Below are 17,720 nucleotides of genomic sequence, written 5' to 3'. Positions count from 1 at the left end.
TGTATAGTACAGTGCACTTAACCAGCGTGTTGAGTTTAATTGCTGCCATAGCTTCTGTGTTAGCATGGAGATATTTGTGCTCAGGGCTGATGTGTTAAGACTAAATGTGCCGACTAAAAGCTGTGGTAAAACTGTGACTAACACCATAAATTGACAAAGCTATCATTAGTGGAGTTGCACTGTTTGTCAGTGAGTGTGTGTTTGCATGGTCGTTCATTATGGTGTTTGATTTTGCATGGATGTGTGCGAACGCCTGTACTCCATGTGGTGTTTAATATGTTGGTGTTGGTTGTTCCTGGAATGCCAGCTTTCTGTGTTCTACAGGAAATATTACAGATTAATATGTGCCTACGGTGTTAAAATGTGCAAATCCGATTGTGGTTTAATTTATTTGAATCTAAATTAAACAGCAATCTGGCCTTTCAAAGAAAATAATTTAAAACTGTGAAAAATGGTTGGATATTGGCAAACATGCTTTTTTATAGATGGATGTTCTGCTTGCCTTTAATATAACACTTTTCACATTGCCTTCATAATCACTTTGTAAATTAAGTTTTGCTCAGTTCAGCTGGGTTTTTGTTGTTAATTATCGGCTTTTGAATCCCTTTAAAACATTGTTATGGTCCAAATAAGTTCATGGTAAACAAACAGACTTCCTTCTGTCAAGCAACAAAGACCCCTTTGCAAGATCTTAATGTTTTGTGAAAAACTGCTTGGTGTTGTCCTCGGTCGCAAAAGAGCTTTCGTTGTTCCGTGTTATAATACCTGAAACAAGACAAAGTGGCTTTACACAGTACACAATACATATTATTCTTGGGAATTACAGAACCTGGTCATGTGTTTAATGAAAACTTTCAAAGAAAAGAAGCTTCTTTTTCTTTCTCTGCATGATCATTTCTTATTTGCTTGGATCCAGACCATTGAATTACTGTTATTTGATCCTCATGCATCATTCAGCTACAAATACCTTCAATTTTGATCTTTCCTGATTCATGTAAAGAGATATTGTAAAGTTTAAACACAGGTTAAAGACAACCAGTTTGTTGACTTGCATTGCTTAACTGCCTCCTCAGATAAAACAGTCACCCAAGTAAGAATCCAGTGTAATAGCAGTCAACAAATATAATTAACACAGTATATGATGAAGCAGAGATAGGCAAACTACCTCCAAGCAAACTAAAGAATGTGTAATTCAGGGTTTGCATCCAAGCAAATTTTTACTGTGTCACCCTTTACAAATTATGTTTGTACAAATCGTATTTTCTTTGATTTTTATGCGTCGTGAGTCCCAAGCAACTATTGGGATGCTTAATGACAAACTCTGATAAAACGTAAGACTCTCTGAGAATGTCTGGGATGAATTTTCATGAAAGTTTTGTAATGGTCATATCATGTGCTCATCTATGATCATGTACGTTATGTCATTAAAATCTAAATATATACAGTAAACATAAATTAATATACTCTTTCCAAGTTGTCCTCAAAGAAACCTTTTCAAAGAGGCTTTCACATATAATCTATATACTCAACCATAATCCTGCATCCAGGAAAGTAAATTATCAGTCGTTGGAAACTCATCCCTGCCTCATCATTTGCTACTCAGCATGCATAATTACTTGTTTCTTTTGTGTTGCATGAGAGGTTGCTTTGCTGCCTGTGTTTGAGTCACTGAGCAGTTTCATGCCAATATTCTCTTTTGGTTTTATAATTTCTCCTTTGGCTGTTTACTTTCTTTCATTCTCATCTCCTGGTCTTTTCCTCTCCACTCACTGCCTTTTTTTTTTTAAATCACCACACTACCTCCTAACGGTCTCATGAGTTAGTGTGCATAAAAGCAGCTAACACTTGGCATGATTGGCAAGTCGCCACACCTTCTCCTAACTGTCAATCTGTTGCCCTCTGCTGGTCATTGCAGTCTAAACATTCAGAGCCTGCTTTGCCCCAGTCTGTTGTTGACAGATTTGCTGGTTAGGATTTTTATGAATGTGAGAGGTCATTAGGTGAATGGGCATGTTTAGACACTAGTTCATTATCTGTATCATGTTCTGCTTTGGTCTTTAGTGAGTGTTACAGATGCCTGATTTTCTAACTGATGCATTAAAGCAACAGGTGCTAAATTTATAAAATGACAATGCTTATTTATTTTATTTCATATCCTCTCCCTTTGCTTTTTTTGCTTTTCTTGCCTCTATGTGATGTATAGGTTTTGAACGATGTGAACAATCTAATGTAACTATCTTATCTCCATCTTTTAGGTGCACCAGTAAAATCACAGAGTGTGGACCCATCATCAGAGTCATTAGCTAAGAGAGCATCTGAACCAGTACCAAAGCCTGGCCAGGCCCAGAAACCTGGTCCAGGTCCAGCTCAGAAACCAGCTCAGGCTCAGAAGCCAAGCCCAGTTCAGAAGGCTGCCTCAGTCACAAAACCTCCAGTGCCGAGGCCTCCCCCAATGACGAGAGCCCCATCCGTCGCAAAGTCAGCCCCGGATTCTGCTTCCACCCTAGCCAAAGCTTCACCATCATCCCCAGCTAAAGCAGCAGCAGTCGCAGCGACTCCAGCCTCCCCTCCAGCCAAAGCAGCAGCAACAGCAGCAGGCAGAGCTCCAGGCTCCCCTCCAACCTCGGCTCCAGCCCCAGCCTCTCCCTCAGCTTCAGCTCCTACAACAGAGCAGCCCAAGCCCCAGCCCCAGGGGTCCCCATCCCCAGCTCCCGGCAAACCAAAAGAGCTTCCTCCCAAACCCACACCACCTGCAAAGCCCATCCCACCTGTACGCAGGAATTCAAAGCCACAGCTCCAGCCAAAGCCGCAAACCCCGCCTCCTCCTAAAGCTTCACCCAAACCCCAGCCCACTGCCCAAACCCCAGCACCTGCTCAGACCTCAGATACTGCCTCAGCCCCTGCCCCAGCACAGGTTCAGTCCCCAGCCAAAGCCAGCCAGTCCCCACCTAATGTCCAGTCTCCAGCTAAGGCTCAGCCCCAGGCCAAGCCAGCCTCTCCTTCTCCAAACCCTGAGTCTGTCCCAGCTGAAGCAGCTGCGGCCCCTGCTGAGGCCCAGGGCCCTGTGGAAGAACAGCCAGCATCCCAGCAAAAGAGCCATCCTCTGCTGAAGTAAGAGCCATATTATCAACGCACTGTTGATAATGCAAAGACATGCATTTCAAGGGCCATACTTGTGTAGTAGGATACAAAAGCAATTATTTTGTGCTGTAGAGAGATAATTCAATTCCACATTTTGATAACATAACCCAATCATCCAAAACACTTAGATTATCAATAAGACATATGCTCTAAAAGGTCTTATAATGTGACAGTCAAGTTGCTAACCGGCTGAAATTATTTATGTGTAATATTTCTCAAGGACTATTGTGTATGTGCCCTCTTAAACATTTCCCAGTCTGTCTTTGCTCCTCACTTTACCCCCTCACTAACTATTAATATTCACATACCCCTCTTTTCCCTTCCTTTATACCTCTCTTATCCCGTCATCATTCCCTCCCTCACTCCCTTGTTCTCCTCACTCTCTTTTTCCTCTCCCTCCGCTTCCCAGTAAGTCCCAGTCCCTGACCAATGCCTTCAACGCTTTCAGCGATTCTTCTTTCTTCCGCGGTGTCTCAAGCTCCGGAGGCGACGGCCAAGACGAGGCAAAGGCAGAGACCATTCGCAACCTCCGAAAGTCCTTCGCAAGCCTTTTCTCTGATTAGACACAGCTGGACCGTAGTCAGCCCCTTACTGATTCTGGCCCCCCCTTTTATCTTTGGCCAGTGATAACTTGATTGACATTAAATGTGAACCAGTCCGAGATTAAACTTTGTGTGTTAACTGTACTGTATTCCCTCCATCCCGGTCCCTCTACTCCTCCACTTTCAGCTTCTGTGTGAGTAACAGTGAGGCCTGCTGGGTAGGATGTTCAGTGAATGATGCCGTGGCAGATTAATTGTACTGAAGGAGTTACGTCATTGATACAGAAGAGAAAAGATAGAATCGAATTTTAAAATTCTTTATTTTTCCCAGAGCACACTTTCTGAAATATATAAAAGTATTATATTCAAGACTACAAATAGAATGTACATACAGTATATATATACAGAAAATAAATATAAACATATATAACTATAAAGGGATATAAGCCACTATTTTAGAAAAAGAAAATCCAGTTGCATTTTTCAATTAGCTTTTGTCAGTGACATAACTCTTTCACTCAGTGGCTGGATTTATACACATTTTAAAAGTTAATCAGATATTCGACATTTGATGGTTTCCCCTCACTGTGAATGGATTTTTGTCAGTATGTGAAAGTTTGTGAGTAAAAGAAGAAAAAAAAACTACATCTTTAAGAATTTGTGCCTGTGTAAATCCAGGAGGTTGTCATTGCTGCCCCTTTTCTGTGTCTACAAGCTACGAGTTCATTGTCGTGTGAGGGAGTTGGGAATATCTGTATGTTCGTCTGTGTTCAGTTGATATGCATGGCTCCTCCAAGTGGTTCGGTGTGACTATAGGAGCAGAAGGACAGTGTTGAGTTTTGCCCTCCATTGCCTCTCTCTATCTCTCTCTCTCTAGATGTTGTAGCCTTATTGTGAACATGTTTTCAATTCACAGCTACGTTTGTTAGTTGTGTAGACCTGGGTCGATACAGCTCGAAATTCATTCATTTACTTCTGTTGCTGTTTGAATAAGTAAACGACTGAGGGCAAAACTGTTCTAGTTTTGTGAGCTTTGGGATTGGTCCTAATGTGCCAGACTGCATAAATCAATCCTAAAAAGTAAGTGAATGCATTTCAAACAGTAACTCATATCTGTCATTGTGACTGGTGATTTCCTGTTTCACTTCTGTGTAGATCTATCAACAGTATTGTAATTTGTTGATTATTCTCATAAAAAGACATTGAGACAGTAGTGCAATAACACCTCGACATGACTGTTGAGTGCTGTCATCCTATTATACATATAAATATGATTATACATACAGGACCTGTGTATCTGTGAAATACCTTATTCTTACATTCCCTGTAAGATTTTTTTTCAGTGGTAACTTTCCAGGTTGCTTTTTACTGCAGTCAGATGCTGGGTTTCAGATTAAAATGCCACATTGAAGTGTTGGTTTTTGTGATTAATCCTATTTGTATTACAGGAATGAATTTAAGGCAACCTGGAATCAACCCACCCTGAGCCTTGACTGGTCATTTTCAGTTCAGTTGCTGCATTTCAAGTCCATATGTGTAAAAAACAAAACAAAACAAACAAACAAAAAAATCTCAACACTTAAGAACTGCATATCAACCTGTCTGCTTATTCATCATGAGTACTATGTTGCCAGTAAATTATAACATATTGTATTTCTATGTATGTATGTATGTATGTATGTGTCATCTCAGGAGTTTATTTTTTTGTAATATATTGATTGATTTATTTTTTTGAGGCTCCATATTTATGGTACAGTATATTCTTTGTTTTGTATTGTGTTTTTATTTGTAACGCAATACTGCTTTGCATGATCTGGTGACTAATGTTTTTTTTTTCTGTACAGATAAAAGTTAATAAAGATGTGGTTCCATCATTTCACTGATTCACTGAGTGAAATTCATGTGGATGCTTGTGCTTTGGTTTGAGGAGCAGTTTTTTTTTTAAAGGGGTACTGCATTGATTTCACACACCGCTATTACTTTGTCAAGTTTGTGAATATAACCCTGATGATGTCAGCAGGATTGGGCTTGAAGACGGCCGTGTTTTAGCAGAAAGCATGTGTTATAAACTAAAAGTTGGAGATAGGAGGCCTTTTACAGTAAGTACAAAAAGTAACACAAAGCCACAATAAGATGATAATTAACTATGTGACAGCTAAACTACGATTTTGAATGAAGTTGAGGATTATGGCTGCCTCTCCATAGGAGTGAGTCCTGGCCCGGTGGACATCTTAAAGGGAACAGGAAGTAGCATGCACAGTCTCAGAAGTCTCTCAGTATCTGCCCATATGCAGAATTGCTGTAATTTTGCAATATAACGAAAATAGAGTTTTCATAGTGATAAGTTGATAGTTGTGGTAAAGTTTATTAATGCCATTATCATAAATATGCCATTAGACTACAACAGAGTTTTTAAAATACACAGAACTATAGGGTACATCTGAAATTATGTGTAAACAAGATTCTGAGCTGCGCAAAATAGATTTGACTGGATCTGTATACTGTCCCATCATCAGACCTAACCCTGTTAAAACTCTCAACTCCTGTAAGTGAGGACTGATTCAGCACTATTTCCTTCTGCAGTTTGGAAGGGCAAACCAGGTTGAACAACTTTCTCAAAAACATGAATTAAGCTCCCAATTAAGTCATCAGACCTTTTCTTCGACATCAACAAAAATTTTATGTAACGTTTTATTGAGCTAGATGAGGAAATTTCTTTTTTTACTTGCCCCCCTCCAGAGAATTAGGTGTTGGGTCAATGCCAACTCAGTTTGTTCTGCGTTCTTGCTCGAGGACACATCAGAAGGGCAGGTGGGTGATGCCTAGAAAAGACTTTGAACCTTTCCTACAAGCTGAAAAAACAATTTACGGAACCACAAAGACATCTGTGAATTACTTTACCATATCTCATTCACATTACAGCAGAGAAAAAGAGAGGGTGCTTTATATCTTACACACCAAAACCACAATATCGTGTAAGAATAACCCTCGATCTCAGAGACTGTGTGACAGATCTGTTGTTGTCTGTTGTTTTCCAAATTCACATTCATATTTAAATGTCTGGATATTGGGTCATCAATACCTGATTTGAGCATAATTAGCTTATTGTGAGTGTCCTGTGGCGTCAACAAGCCAGTTTCAAAAATCAGTGTCTCTTGCTCCTTTATGAAGGAGGGATGTGTTGAAGTAGCTTTGCTGAACCAACAGATGGCACTATATACATTTTGAAACACTTCGAGTACATTTCTCATCTGGAAAATATTTGTTTAGAGATATTTTGTGTATCTGTTGTAAAGTGTTAATAAGACAGAGCTATTACACTTAAAATACATTGAATATCCGAGTTGAAAACCATCACTGATGCCAATATAGCTCCTATCTTCATTATCTCTGTTATTACTATAAGGTGCTGAGAGACAGGGTTATAAGGTGATAATGGTGATGATCATAATCATGATTATTATTGTTACTTGTGGCTTCTTTCTTTAGAGCCACATGTACAGCTCAACTCTCACATTGTAATTGTCATACAACGTCCTCCTCAAACCATCATGCATATCAACACACTTGACATAGTGTAACACGCTGTCATGCACACATGACACATACTGTATACACACACACATCTGATATGCAATCAAAAGCGCCCTGGTTTACACTTCACATCACGTGATGTCTCTGTGTTTCTTTCTTTCTTTTCTATCTTCCTTTTCATGTTTCCTGTTAAATTATTTGATGTCTTTCATTTTTTCACATTTACATAAAGCAAAGGGGGAAAGGCTTTTAGTATGTGTCACTAACAGTGTTACAACTTTAACATAAATCACGCCATTTGTGAAAACCACGTGAAATTGTATGAAACAGTGAAACAGTATGTGTATGTGTGTAGACAAAAAACTGTAACAAAGTTACACCTTCAGGTGTAACCAATCAGGAAGTATATTAATAATTCATAGTGAATTTAACAAAAGATTTTAAAACATTTTGTATTCTGCCATTACAGATAATGTGAAACACACACATGCAGATGAGAAGACACGGTTTGAACACAATACGTACAGAGCAGACAGAGGAAATACGCTCTGCTTGGTTCTTGGTCCATGGGACAAGCTGTCAGTTGAGATCTGTGGGAACATCTCCATCATACTGCTCATAGGGACGTGGACGTGGGCGGCTAATGCACCAAAGCAAGCCTATACTAGCCAAACCCTGTTTATCTTGGTGTTCATCCCAACCTGCTGGAGCCAGGCTGAGAGCGAGGGAGGCCAATCATTACGCTGCTTAAACGTCATAATATCCAGATTTAGGTCTTATATCATCCAATATATATGAGGATGAAGGGGAAATTGAGCCCTCTTGGCCCATTTCCTGGTGTCGAGCACCATTGCTGATGCTGATTTCAAGGGTTTCATTTTCATCACCACACTAGCTTGCTCCCCTACTATAGGCCTGAAACATGACATGTCAGTTCTACTTTATAGTAATCATCGTGTCATGACAGTGTAGGAGAGTCTTGTAAAGAAACACAAGCGCTTTGACAATGAACATTTTCAGATACCAGAGCTCCAGTCCGCTGGGACTCAAATGAATAAACAGTCAGAAATTATTGCTCCATTTTGTTTGTGACAGCAAAACTCTCTAGGGTGTCGTTTTTATTAGTTCAGCACAAAGAAATTCTGCGTGGGGAGGACCGTTGTGCATGAGAGAGACTGCGAGAGAATGTGTGTGTGTGTGTGTGTGTGTGTGTAGGTCTGTAAATAAGCAAAGTGTGCCAGCTGTCTTAGTTCACAGTATCGAGTTATGATAGATCAAAGACATGAAATCAAGCTGACTGCTGCACAGTGAAAGTAACATAAGTGAGCTACACTTAAATTTTGCTTCTTTTAAAAGTGATCACACGAGAGTGTATGGGAACTTTCCAAACAGTGTGTAGTAGGGTTTCACATCTTCTGTATTATGTTTTAACAGGTTGAAAAGCTACACACAGAAGTGTAACTATCACTTGATCTGTGATAAGAAACATTGTCAAGTATCTTCTCACACTCTCAGTCTTCTGCACAGTCATAGTCATTTTTTCTCACCTTTTGGGCTTGTTATATAAGTACTTTAAACCTTAGGTTCTTCCTAGAATTGCTGAACTTGAAAGTTGAAGACTGTGTTTCTGTACAGAATAAATGAATTAATATCTGTTTGTGGCAACCAAAGTGACTCAATACCAACCAGAGAACATCAATGAAATATGGCCTGTTCCTCTTAAAATAAATTCCCGCAAAACCATGAAGGCATCCTTTCACCTACATACCCAACCACCATCATCCAGTGTCACTTAGGAGCTTCATCACTGGAGCAGACAGAAGGTCACAGTCTGGTCAAGTGACAAAAAAACAAGAACATTTATTTCTTCATGGACTGAACTCTTTAGTTGGGGAAACATTTCTTCAGCAGGCTGCTCTGCTGCCTGTTGCATGTGCCCATGTGCTACCGGAAGTTTAAAACCAAATCTAACCAGATTTTGTCAGGTTGTAAGTAGAACATTTCACCAGTCGAGCTCTTGTTGTGCCTCATCATGTCTGAACATTCTTACAGGTTCATGTTTTTAGTGAACAACTGATGATAACTACAGCTCGAGTGCCCAGTGAGCAAGCTGAATGTTGTGATCTTGAGAAAAGCTGCTTCTATCTAATATAATTAACATACTTGCAAGAACAAAAAAAACATCCGATCTTTTTAGATTACGAGATGTGATTTCGAGATAAGAGGGTTGAAAAAAAGACTGTGAAGAACCACGGCTGCTTTCAGGCAACGCAGTAAAAAATATACCGTGTATATTTCAATGTCTTGTTATAAATACAGTGAGGTTTATGCTGGGGTTTCTCTAATGTTTTAAAATCTACAAGAAAGTCCACAGAGATTCAGTGTGTAGGCAAATTACTATTTGTTCTGCATCTATTTTTCTGTGATGGTAAGCAGAGTTTTAATGGTTATACAGTTGGAGGAATCTATTTCTGATTCAACCTATGATTGTTGACCATCAACAAGCAGCCCTCCACTGACCAAAGTGTTTCTCATGATTTAATTGGCGATTGTTTTATTCAATTCAGGATCTGCCAAATCATCTCTCTCTACTATGACTGTCTTTCATTGGGTGAATTCATTCATGTTTTACGAGAAAAGCATGCAAGTAAACATGACTGACACCAGAGATGTGACTGTAAGGACCCCATTAGCCATCATTGGTCTACTAATTAACTAAGAGGGGGTAACCCTTCAATCAGTCAGCCAACAAAACAAGCAGTCAGTTAGTGAAAGGTAATTATTGTCTTGGAGAAAAAGCTTAAAATGCATACAAGTGCAATAATCTGCCCAACAGTATAGGAAAATAAGTGAAAATTAGCTTCACCATGAAAAGAATCGTAAAATGCTACTGAATGCATTAGTAGACTATTAATAATCTAGCAAAATATGTAACAATCACATGGGCCATTCTTCTGCATTATGAGTGTGTTTATTTATAATACTTTACCTTTTGCTGATAGTACTTATGTACTTTCACTCAAGCACATTTAGGGGTGTCCCCCACCTAATGTTTGTTTGATCTGGTCCAATTCAGTTGATGGGTTTGTACACTTGTAGCATTTTCCTCAAATTCAAGTGAACCAAGACGCATCATTACAAATCACGTAGGAGCATTCACTACGCTTATTGGTCAGATTGTCTGGCAGCAGGAATGTAAACAGAGGAAGAAGGTCCTGCGCTCTGGACTGTGACATCCTACGCAACATAGATCATCGTCAGAAATGACATTTTTTCAGAGCTCTAATATGTATCTGGGCCATTTATCAACATACTGTCCAACACCAGAACACCGATTCACTTAGGTACGTCCTCATAATGCTGTGAGGACAAGCTACTGTAAGACGTTTGAGAAGGATGGAGCTAACTAACGCTGTGGATGTACAATGACATGGTAACCATCAAACTTTCACCACTTAAAAATATTTATAAATTTCTGCTATTGCATTCATAGCCTTTGTTAGCATTAACAGCTGTTTACTTACCAGTCTAGAAGAAACATCACAGTTCACCATCAAATTTCATTCCTTTACTCACCAAGATGTCTCCGGCGGTGGAAAGCAACACCAATGTTAACTTCTGTTTCGCATCTATCACTTCTGAAAGTTAGTATGCTAACCAGCTAGCCCTGTCCTGTCTCTTAATACCACTTTACAATAATGAGTCACTTTAATGTCCAGCCCGCCCTTAATGTAGCATGAGAGGATGAAGAAGTAGCACCTCTTGTAAATGCAGCTCCCGGCAAGTGACCATTATCATCACCACCCAAACGGCAAAGGACTTACTGAAAGCACCTTTACCATGTTATATCTTACTTGATTCATTTGTAGAAACACTTCGATGTAAACATGACAACTGTTTTAAGACCGCCTGTTTCTTGGCGGGAGCTAGAGCCTCCACTGCCTGGCAGCCAAGAAATAGTCATTAAACTATAACACAACTTGAGCTTTTTCATCTTAGGTTAATTTGTGAGCTTTGATGTGCTGGGAGGTGAATTCCCCCCCCCCCCCCCCCCCCCCCCCCGCCAGCTTAGTATACAGTTACAGCTTTTGAGCAATAAAAAAAAATAGGCAAACTCTTCCTTTGAGTTAATTTGAAAACTCATTGTTAAACAGTAAACTAACAATCTAACCTGTAATACAAAAAAACCTGCAGCGCCACTGACTTAGAAAATCCCCAAAATTGAGTTCAAATGAAGCAAATCGGAGGTGTGAAGGGTAATTTGATGCCTCCGTGTGTGTCCTCAGGATCCCGGGCGGTTGTGTTGAGAGGAGGGAGGAGAGAGAGAGAGAGAGAGAGAGAGAGAGGCAGGCAGACACCGACCCACCGACCACAGGGGCAGCAGCACCAGCAGCAGCGGCAGCAGCAGCAGCATTAACAGCGGCATGACCAGGAACCTCCGCGGCGCACAGACCTGACCACTTTGACGCTGCGCTCCGGTGGAGGCGACGCGACGAGACGAGACGGTGTCCGAGGCCTGACACGCAAAGTTTCTCACCGCCGAGGAAGGCGATCCAGATCCAGCAACAGTAAAGTGGGCTCTGCCTGCTCAAAAACACTGATCAGGTCAGTCACCTTCCGCTCGGTTCACAACTCGCTGCTGGGTGTCAGAGAGAGAGAGAGAGAGAGAGACAGAGAGAGCGTGTGTGTGTGTGTGTGTGTGTGTGTGTGGCTGCTGGCACAACACTGGAAACCACCTCAGAAAGTGTATTTAAATCCGCAAACACCGACTCTGCTTTTTTTTTTTTTTAAAGGAGTACACGATTTTACTGAATCTGACACTATCTGATATTAAATAATAATAATAAAAATAATAATAATAAAAAAAAGCAGCAATTGAAGTCAAATACAGAAACAGATTTACACAGAGAAATTCAAGTGGGAAACCTCCTAAGTTGTCAAAAATGTCCCCTTGCTTTCAGCTGAGAGTGAGAGTCTGCCGGATGTAGCCTAATATCTTGTTAAAGTGGACACTTTTTGCAGTGTGACAGACTGCCAGTGGCATACAGATGGGGGGGGTGGGGGGGTGGGGTTGGTGATGGAGAGAGTGGGTGGTTGGGAAGTGGGGGGGGGGGGGGGGGGGGGTGCGGCCACAGGACTGACAACTGGCACACAGTCAGATGTCGGTCCATAGTGTGTCAGCAGACCACAGTGTGAGTGTGAGTTTGACATGCAAACACCAGGCAGAGATTTTAACCATCAAAGTGGTCACAACTTCTCAGGTAAGTCAAGGACACTGTTCGTGTGTCACTCAGTTTTTATGCGTAACTGCATTAGATGGATAGATTTGTGTCAGTGAACGAGACCTTCTATGGATTTTATAAATTCTTCTTTCATGTCTCTCTACCTTCTGTGTCGTGTGAGGAATTTTGTAGATGTTGCACAACGTTCACGCAGGTCTGTGTTTTTGAAATGACGGGAAAATCTTGGTCGTGACTCAGCAATAATGTGGATACAAGCTCTGGGGCAATGCTGATTTATTGCAGAGATTACTGTGTGGCTCTTTGGGAGCTGATGTGAGTTGTTAATTGCCCTAATGCAGTTTTATTATGATGTAATAATGGCACTTGAAAGGAGAACTTATCAGTTTGTTGTACAAGGCTCAGACTGTCACTGCCAACAGTGAGTTTGGTTGTTCACCCTATCCATGGTTGACTTTCATTCATGACTTTGTGTGGTCTTCATGTCGATAATCAGATAACACAAATTTGCAGAATTATTTTGGTATTTCTAAACAAAAATCTTTATACATATAGTATCTGATATACATGTCTAACATGTTTAAAAGATAGATCTAATGGGATAACTCAGCTTATTTATATATTTTTTTTAACTCTTAAAGAATCGTGGAGTGTTTTTGCCTGTGTTTGGTCCAGTTGCTGCCACCTTCCAGGCAGCGATTCATTTTCAATAATTTCACTATTCTATTTAAAAACTATCTTGCAGAGTCTATATATTTGCTTGAGATATATATCCTTTAGCGCTACGCCTGCTTTTATTTTAGTCAGATTTTATGTTTTTGTGGTGATGCAGCAGAAAGCACAGACATATTTACTTTATCACAGAATAAGATATGCAAAGTTCGCTGCAACAGATTTCTTTTTCAGGCAAATTCAGTCTCAGTAAGTCTATTTTAATAGTTAATTCATCAATAAAACGAAATTCTGCCTTAAAGATGGGAATCAATCTATATATCAGAGTCATGCTGTTATGTCTCCTAATACTCAGTGATTATAAAGATGGTGGGAATCAACAAGTCAGATGAATCATAAAGGAAGGTAGCTGTCTTTTACCAGAAGTAAAGATGCTCTCTGACATTAAAAGCTAGACTGTTAAACATAGATGACAGAAAAAGAGAGCAAGTCACAATCAAATATTTGTTCACATCTCCAGAAAAAAAAATACTTAGAGTTTGTACAAATAATCCCATAATGATAAATTAACATTAGGGACATGAATCACTATCAATCTGATTCTATAATTTCTTTAGTTGTTCACCAGAATGAAATCATAGGTGTACAGATCACTGAAGGTTGAAATGTCAGCACTGATGTAACATGGCTATTTTAAAGTAGCAGAACTTGTGATTAATTTGTGGTTGAGAAATAATCTGTTGTGAAGAAGTCGTAAAAGGTCGTTTTACAATGCTCATGTGGATTAATGTCATCACATCCCTCTGATATTTTAGTGCAACAATTTGATTAACTTTCATGTTAATTGGGTAACAATGTGTCAATAGGGGATAACTGTTTGTGTCTTGTGTTTCGAGCATCCAGTGTTGTTTGAGTGTTCGGCCTTTTCTGTACAAAAGCCAGACCATTGTGTCAAGCCCACAAATGGATTAAAATCTCAGGAAACTTGAATCAGTCACAGAAAAACACATGAGGTCAGTAAAATCATCTTGTCATCTCTGCTTGAGCTGCATTAAGTCTGGCTGAGTGTGTTGATACAGCACCAGCCGGTGAGTTATTGCCTATCAAGTTATGTAATTCCTAAAGAGAGAGGTGTGTGTGTGTATGAATGACTGGGGCAGATTCGGACTTTGTTCTGTTGTCATAAATGGAAGGAGTGTCTCAAGATAGCATGCTATGTTTATGTTGTCGCTCACATGGCCTGAAAGTCATGTTGAACTCTCTGTAGACAACATACTTCACCACAAAGCTTCATCTGAGTTGCTTTAAAGACATAGTTCAGAAACCTATACACCAGGGTTCACCTTGGTTTTTGAAGCTCTGTGTTGATTTAAATCACCTGAAGAAGCAGTTGTCAGTCCTCTAAACGTCTGTTTGCAGTGGCTATAAAAAGTTATATATAAAGCCTCTTCAAGAGCAAAACATAATCACTGCATGAAAGGAAGGAAAATGTTCCACTGTGCATCAGTATCTGTATGAATATACAGATAAAAAGAGAGTGGCACGCTCCACTTCAGCCCACAGATAGCTAACCACTTTTGCCTCTATACCACTGACATCCTGGTTTGTTTATTGTAAAATCTGGTTTTCGTATTTGATATTATGGACATTTTTCAAAAAGCCCACATTTGAAATGGTTTTATCAGATGACATTGATGTAGTTTAGCCTTAAGGTTATCTATTTGTTTTTTAAATAATGTGTAATTATTAACTTCAGTGTCAATCATTTCACAACTCACTGTCTTGCAGCATTTTTGGCTGTAGAGTTGGATTTCTGCAAAGAAATATGGTACCCACGCAGGGTGTTTGTAGATGACAAATTGAGCTCCGCTAGTTAATCTTTTATGTTTCCATGATACTCTGTTAAACCACGATATCCTCTCTTTTTTAATGAACAACAATGAGGATCAGGATTTAGATGAGCAGGATCTTTTCAATGTGATTTTTTTTTTTTTGCAGTATTGTAGAGTTGGATCTCACATCCAGTAACTGTGTAGTGGGAAAGTCAATAAGAAGGAGTTGAACAAAGTGATATGCATTGTGCCGTTTTCTGGACAAACAAGTTTTCATTCGTTTGATTCAGAAGTTGAGCTGGGGCACACTGGTAGCAGGCTGAGTCCTTACTGCAGCGGCCCAGGTTCAAATCCAGCCTGAGCCCTTTGCTGCATGTTCTATCCTTTCTCTCTCCTTTCTCTCCACCATCCAGCCTTTAAAAGGTAAAAACGCCACAAAATAGTAGAAAAAAAAAAAGATTATACTGCATTTGTTTAGTGGTTTTGTTTTTATTTTTAATATACTACCAGCAGACAACCATTTTACAAAAAATGTAGCCTAATATTTACGATTTATGCATTATAATTGCATATACGATTTTCATCCGTTTTAATTACACAGTTTTTATATAAACAAACTAAAAAACTTAACGTGATGAATATTTGTCAGTCAAACATAAAGGAAACAAATAAGAGTGAGATTTATGCAATCGTACTAATAATCCCAATGTGTTTTAAACACACACTAGCCATGTTTGTAATGCTTAAACCTGATTATTATTAGTGGATTAATGGATGGAAATCTTAAAAGCAAATAAAATACTAAATGCTTAATATTTTTGAAGTGAACAATGAAGGTGTTGCGAAGAGGAAACGCCACCTGAGGAGAGACTCATGTTCAGTGCAACATCAAAGCAAGTTTTCAGTTCTCATGTCTTTACACTTTTGTTTTCAGCCTCTCTCTGGATGAGAGTTGGACACATTTTAATGTAAGGTCTAAACATGATGGCTCTCAGGCCATGTTCATGCTTTATTGATTAAACTTGAAAGCACATTTATTTCTCTGCCGTTGCCTCCCATTCACACTTATTGTAAATGGTATTTTTGCCTGCCCAACACACGATAGGGTTCTGTGTAGAAGTAATGTGTAGAAGCCAGTTTTCTGTTGTCCTATTTATTGGTAAAGAAGTTACAGTAACAATAGTAGAATCTTGTTTCTTTTATCACTCTAATTCATTTCCACCTCCCTTTACAAAAACATTGCTTTGGATTTTCAATGTGAAAAATTATGTCTCATCACAATCTACATGGACTGCAGATAACAATTATTTTCGTCATTGATTAACTGGTTAATTGTGTTTTTGATTGATCAGTAAATTGCTTGGTTTATAAATGGTGTATAATTAGTGCAAAAAAGCCCATTACAATTTCTTCAAGGCGAAGGGGATGCCATCAAGTGCATGCTTGGCTTCAGTGAACTATTGATCTAAATGTCTCAGCTCTACAAAGCAACCTGTGCATTCTGTATGGATGTAAAAAACAGAAAAGAGATAGGTGGAGGAATCATGTTAAGACCCAAATCATCTCAGCTACTACTCTGCTTTATGGGGCATCCTCCCAAACCATTTCACAAATCCACTAATAAGAAGTTTCTTGCCAATGCACTTTAACATAGATATTAGTCAACAGACTGCAGGGACCTTTGTCCTAATTTCCCTTTTGGAAAGATGTGGGAGCAAACAGCAGCTCCTCAGGTCAAAGCCTTTGCCTCAAGAGGAAACTTAAGACTGACTCAGACTTGGTGTGCACATGCTTCTCCATGGGTTCACTGGATGTGGCACTGCCTGAGACATCGTCCCTTCAGGGATGGGGCTGGGGATGATGTATGATGAATGTAATCCACCCACTCAATTTAAAATTGGCTAATAATGGTTAAATGGCAAATGACCATGGTCACAAAAACAGGAACAAAGACTGTTCATAGCTTTCCCTGTCTGGAAACTTTTTTTTTACCTCCTCTTTTAGTTCCAGTCGCATTTATCCCTGTCATTAATTCCTTGATGAAGAAATGTGTTGCCCCTCACTTGTAAGTTGCTTTGGATAGAAGCATCCACTAAATGAGTGAATGTAAATGTAAATGTAAATCTAAAAGAACTGTTTGCTCAGTAGCATCCCCTTAGTTATTACTGATAAGCTTGTCAACTGTTCCATTCTAGCATGGCACATATGCAGTTTACAGTGATAGTGGGGCAGATTTACCCCTTGGAACTGATAACAACAGGGTCCTTGAGTTCAGACAAATGTAGACAAAATCAGGCTTATCATTAACGGCAACTGTTGACTGCATATTTTACTAGCTGTAGCTAGCTAGTTAAAGATGCTAACTTTACTTCCACGAATTAGTTGAAAACACTAACATTTCAATGTTTTCAAAAATGAGAACCCTGCAAAAGGGGGTTTAAATATGCACTTCCTGCTAAAACACTGAAGCTAAAGCTACATGCCCCAGGCAAAAATCAGCATCCACAACAGCATTGTTCTTATATTGCAGTATAAAACTAGGTAGACTTAGGCCCTGCTCAGACCTGGCACCCGTGGACAGCTCTCAGTACAGGTGTGAACGCACCCAAGATGAATTGAGGACGCATTTGTGATCAGATCACTCAGACCACATTCGGAGGTGGTCTGGGCCACATGTGGCTACATTCTTTTAGCAGTGTGAATACACTGAAGGACCGCCTACTCTACTGATGTTGTCTGGCACAGTCTAATTAGGCCCA

General features: G+C 39.6%; 2 protein-coding genes across 6 annotated transcripts in view; both read left to right on the top strand.

Moving 5' to 3' along the window:
* The window catches only part of syn2b (synapsin IIb), a 75,044-nt gene extending 69,485 nt beyond the window's left edge, over nt 1–5,559 (top strand). For both annotated transcript variants that reach the window (XM_071493899.1, XM_071493901.1), the window contains exons 12-13: nt 2,256–3,111; nt 3,551–5,559. In XM_071493899.1, the coding sequence (XP_071350000.1) occupies nt 2,256–3,111; nt 3,551–3,704 (1,010 nt within the window). In that variant the 3' untranslated portion in view covers nt 3,705–5,559. The remainder of the gene's footprint in view (nt 1–2,255; nt 3,112–3,550) is intronic.
* A 6,014-nt stretch (nt 5,560–11,573) lies between these two features.
* Nucleotides 11,574–17,720, top strand: part of pparg (peroxisome proliferator-activated receptor gamma) — a 35,862-nt gene continuing 29,715 nt past the window's right edge. For 2 of the 4 annotated variants that reach the window (XM_071493721.1, XM_071493720.1), the window contains exon 1: nt 11,574–11,822. Coding sequence is in view for 2 of the 4 variants with exons in the window: in XM_071493717.1 (XP_071349818.1) it covers nt 12,427–12,478 (52 nt within the window). In the remaining 2 variants the exon portion in view is untranslated. Of the gene's footprint in view, nt 11,823–12,339; nt 12,479–17,720 lie in introns of those variants that run through there. The other 2 variants (XM_071493717.1, XM_071493718.1) reach the window with 2 other exon arrangements.

This window comes from Trachinotus anak, unplaced genomic scaffold, assembly GCF_046630095.1.
Source record: "Trachinotus anak isolate AG129_WGS33_773 ecotype Australia unplaced genomic scaffold, CSIRO_AGI_Tana_v1 ptg000013l, whole genome shotgun sequence".
Lineage (NCBI taxonomy): Eukaryota > Metazoa > Chordata > Actinopteri > Carangiformes > Carangidae > Trachinotus > Trachinotus anak.
The sequence above is the reverse complement of the archived record's forward strand: the minus strand, read 5'-3'. Positions and strand labels throughout refer to the sequence as shown.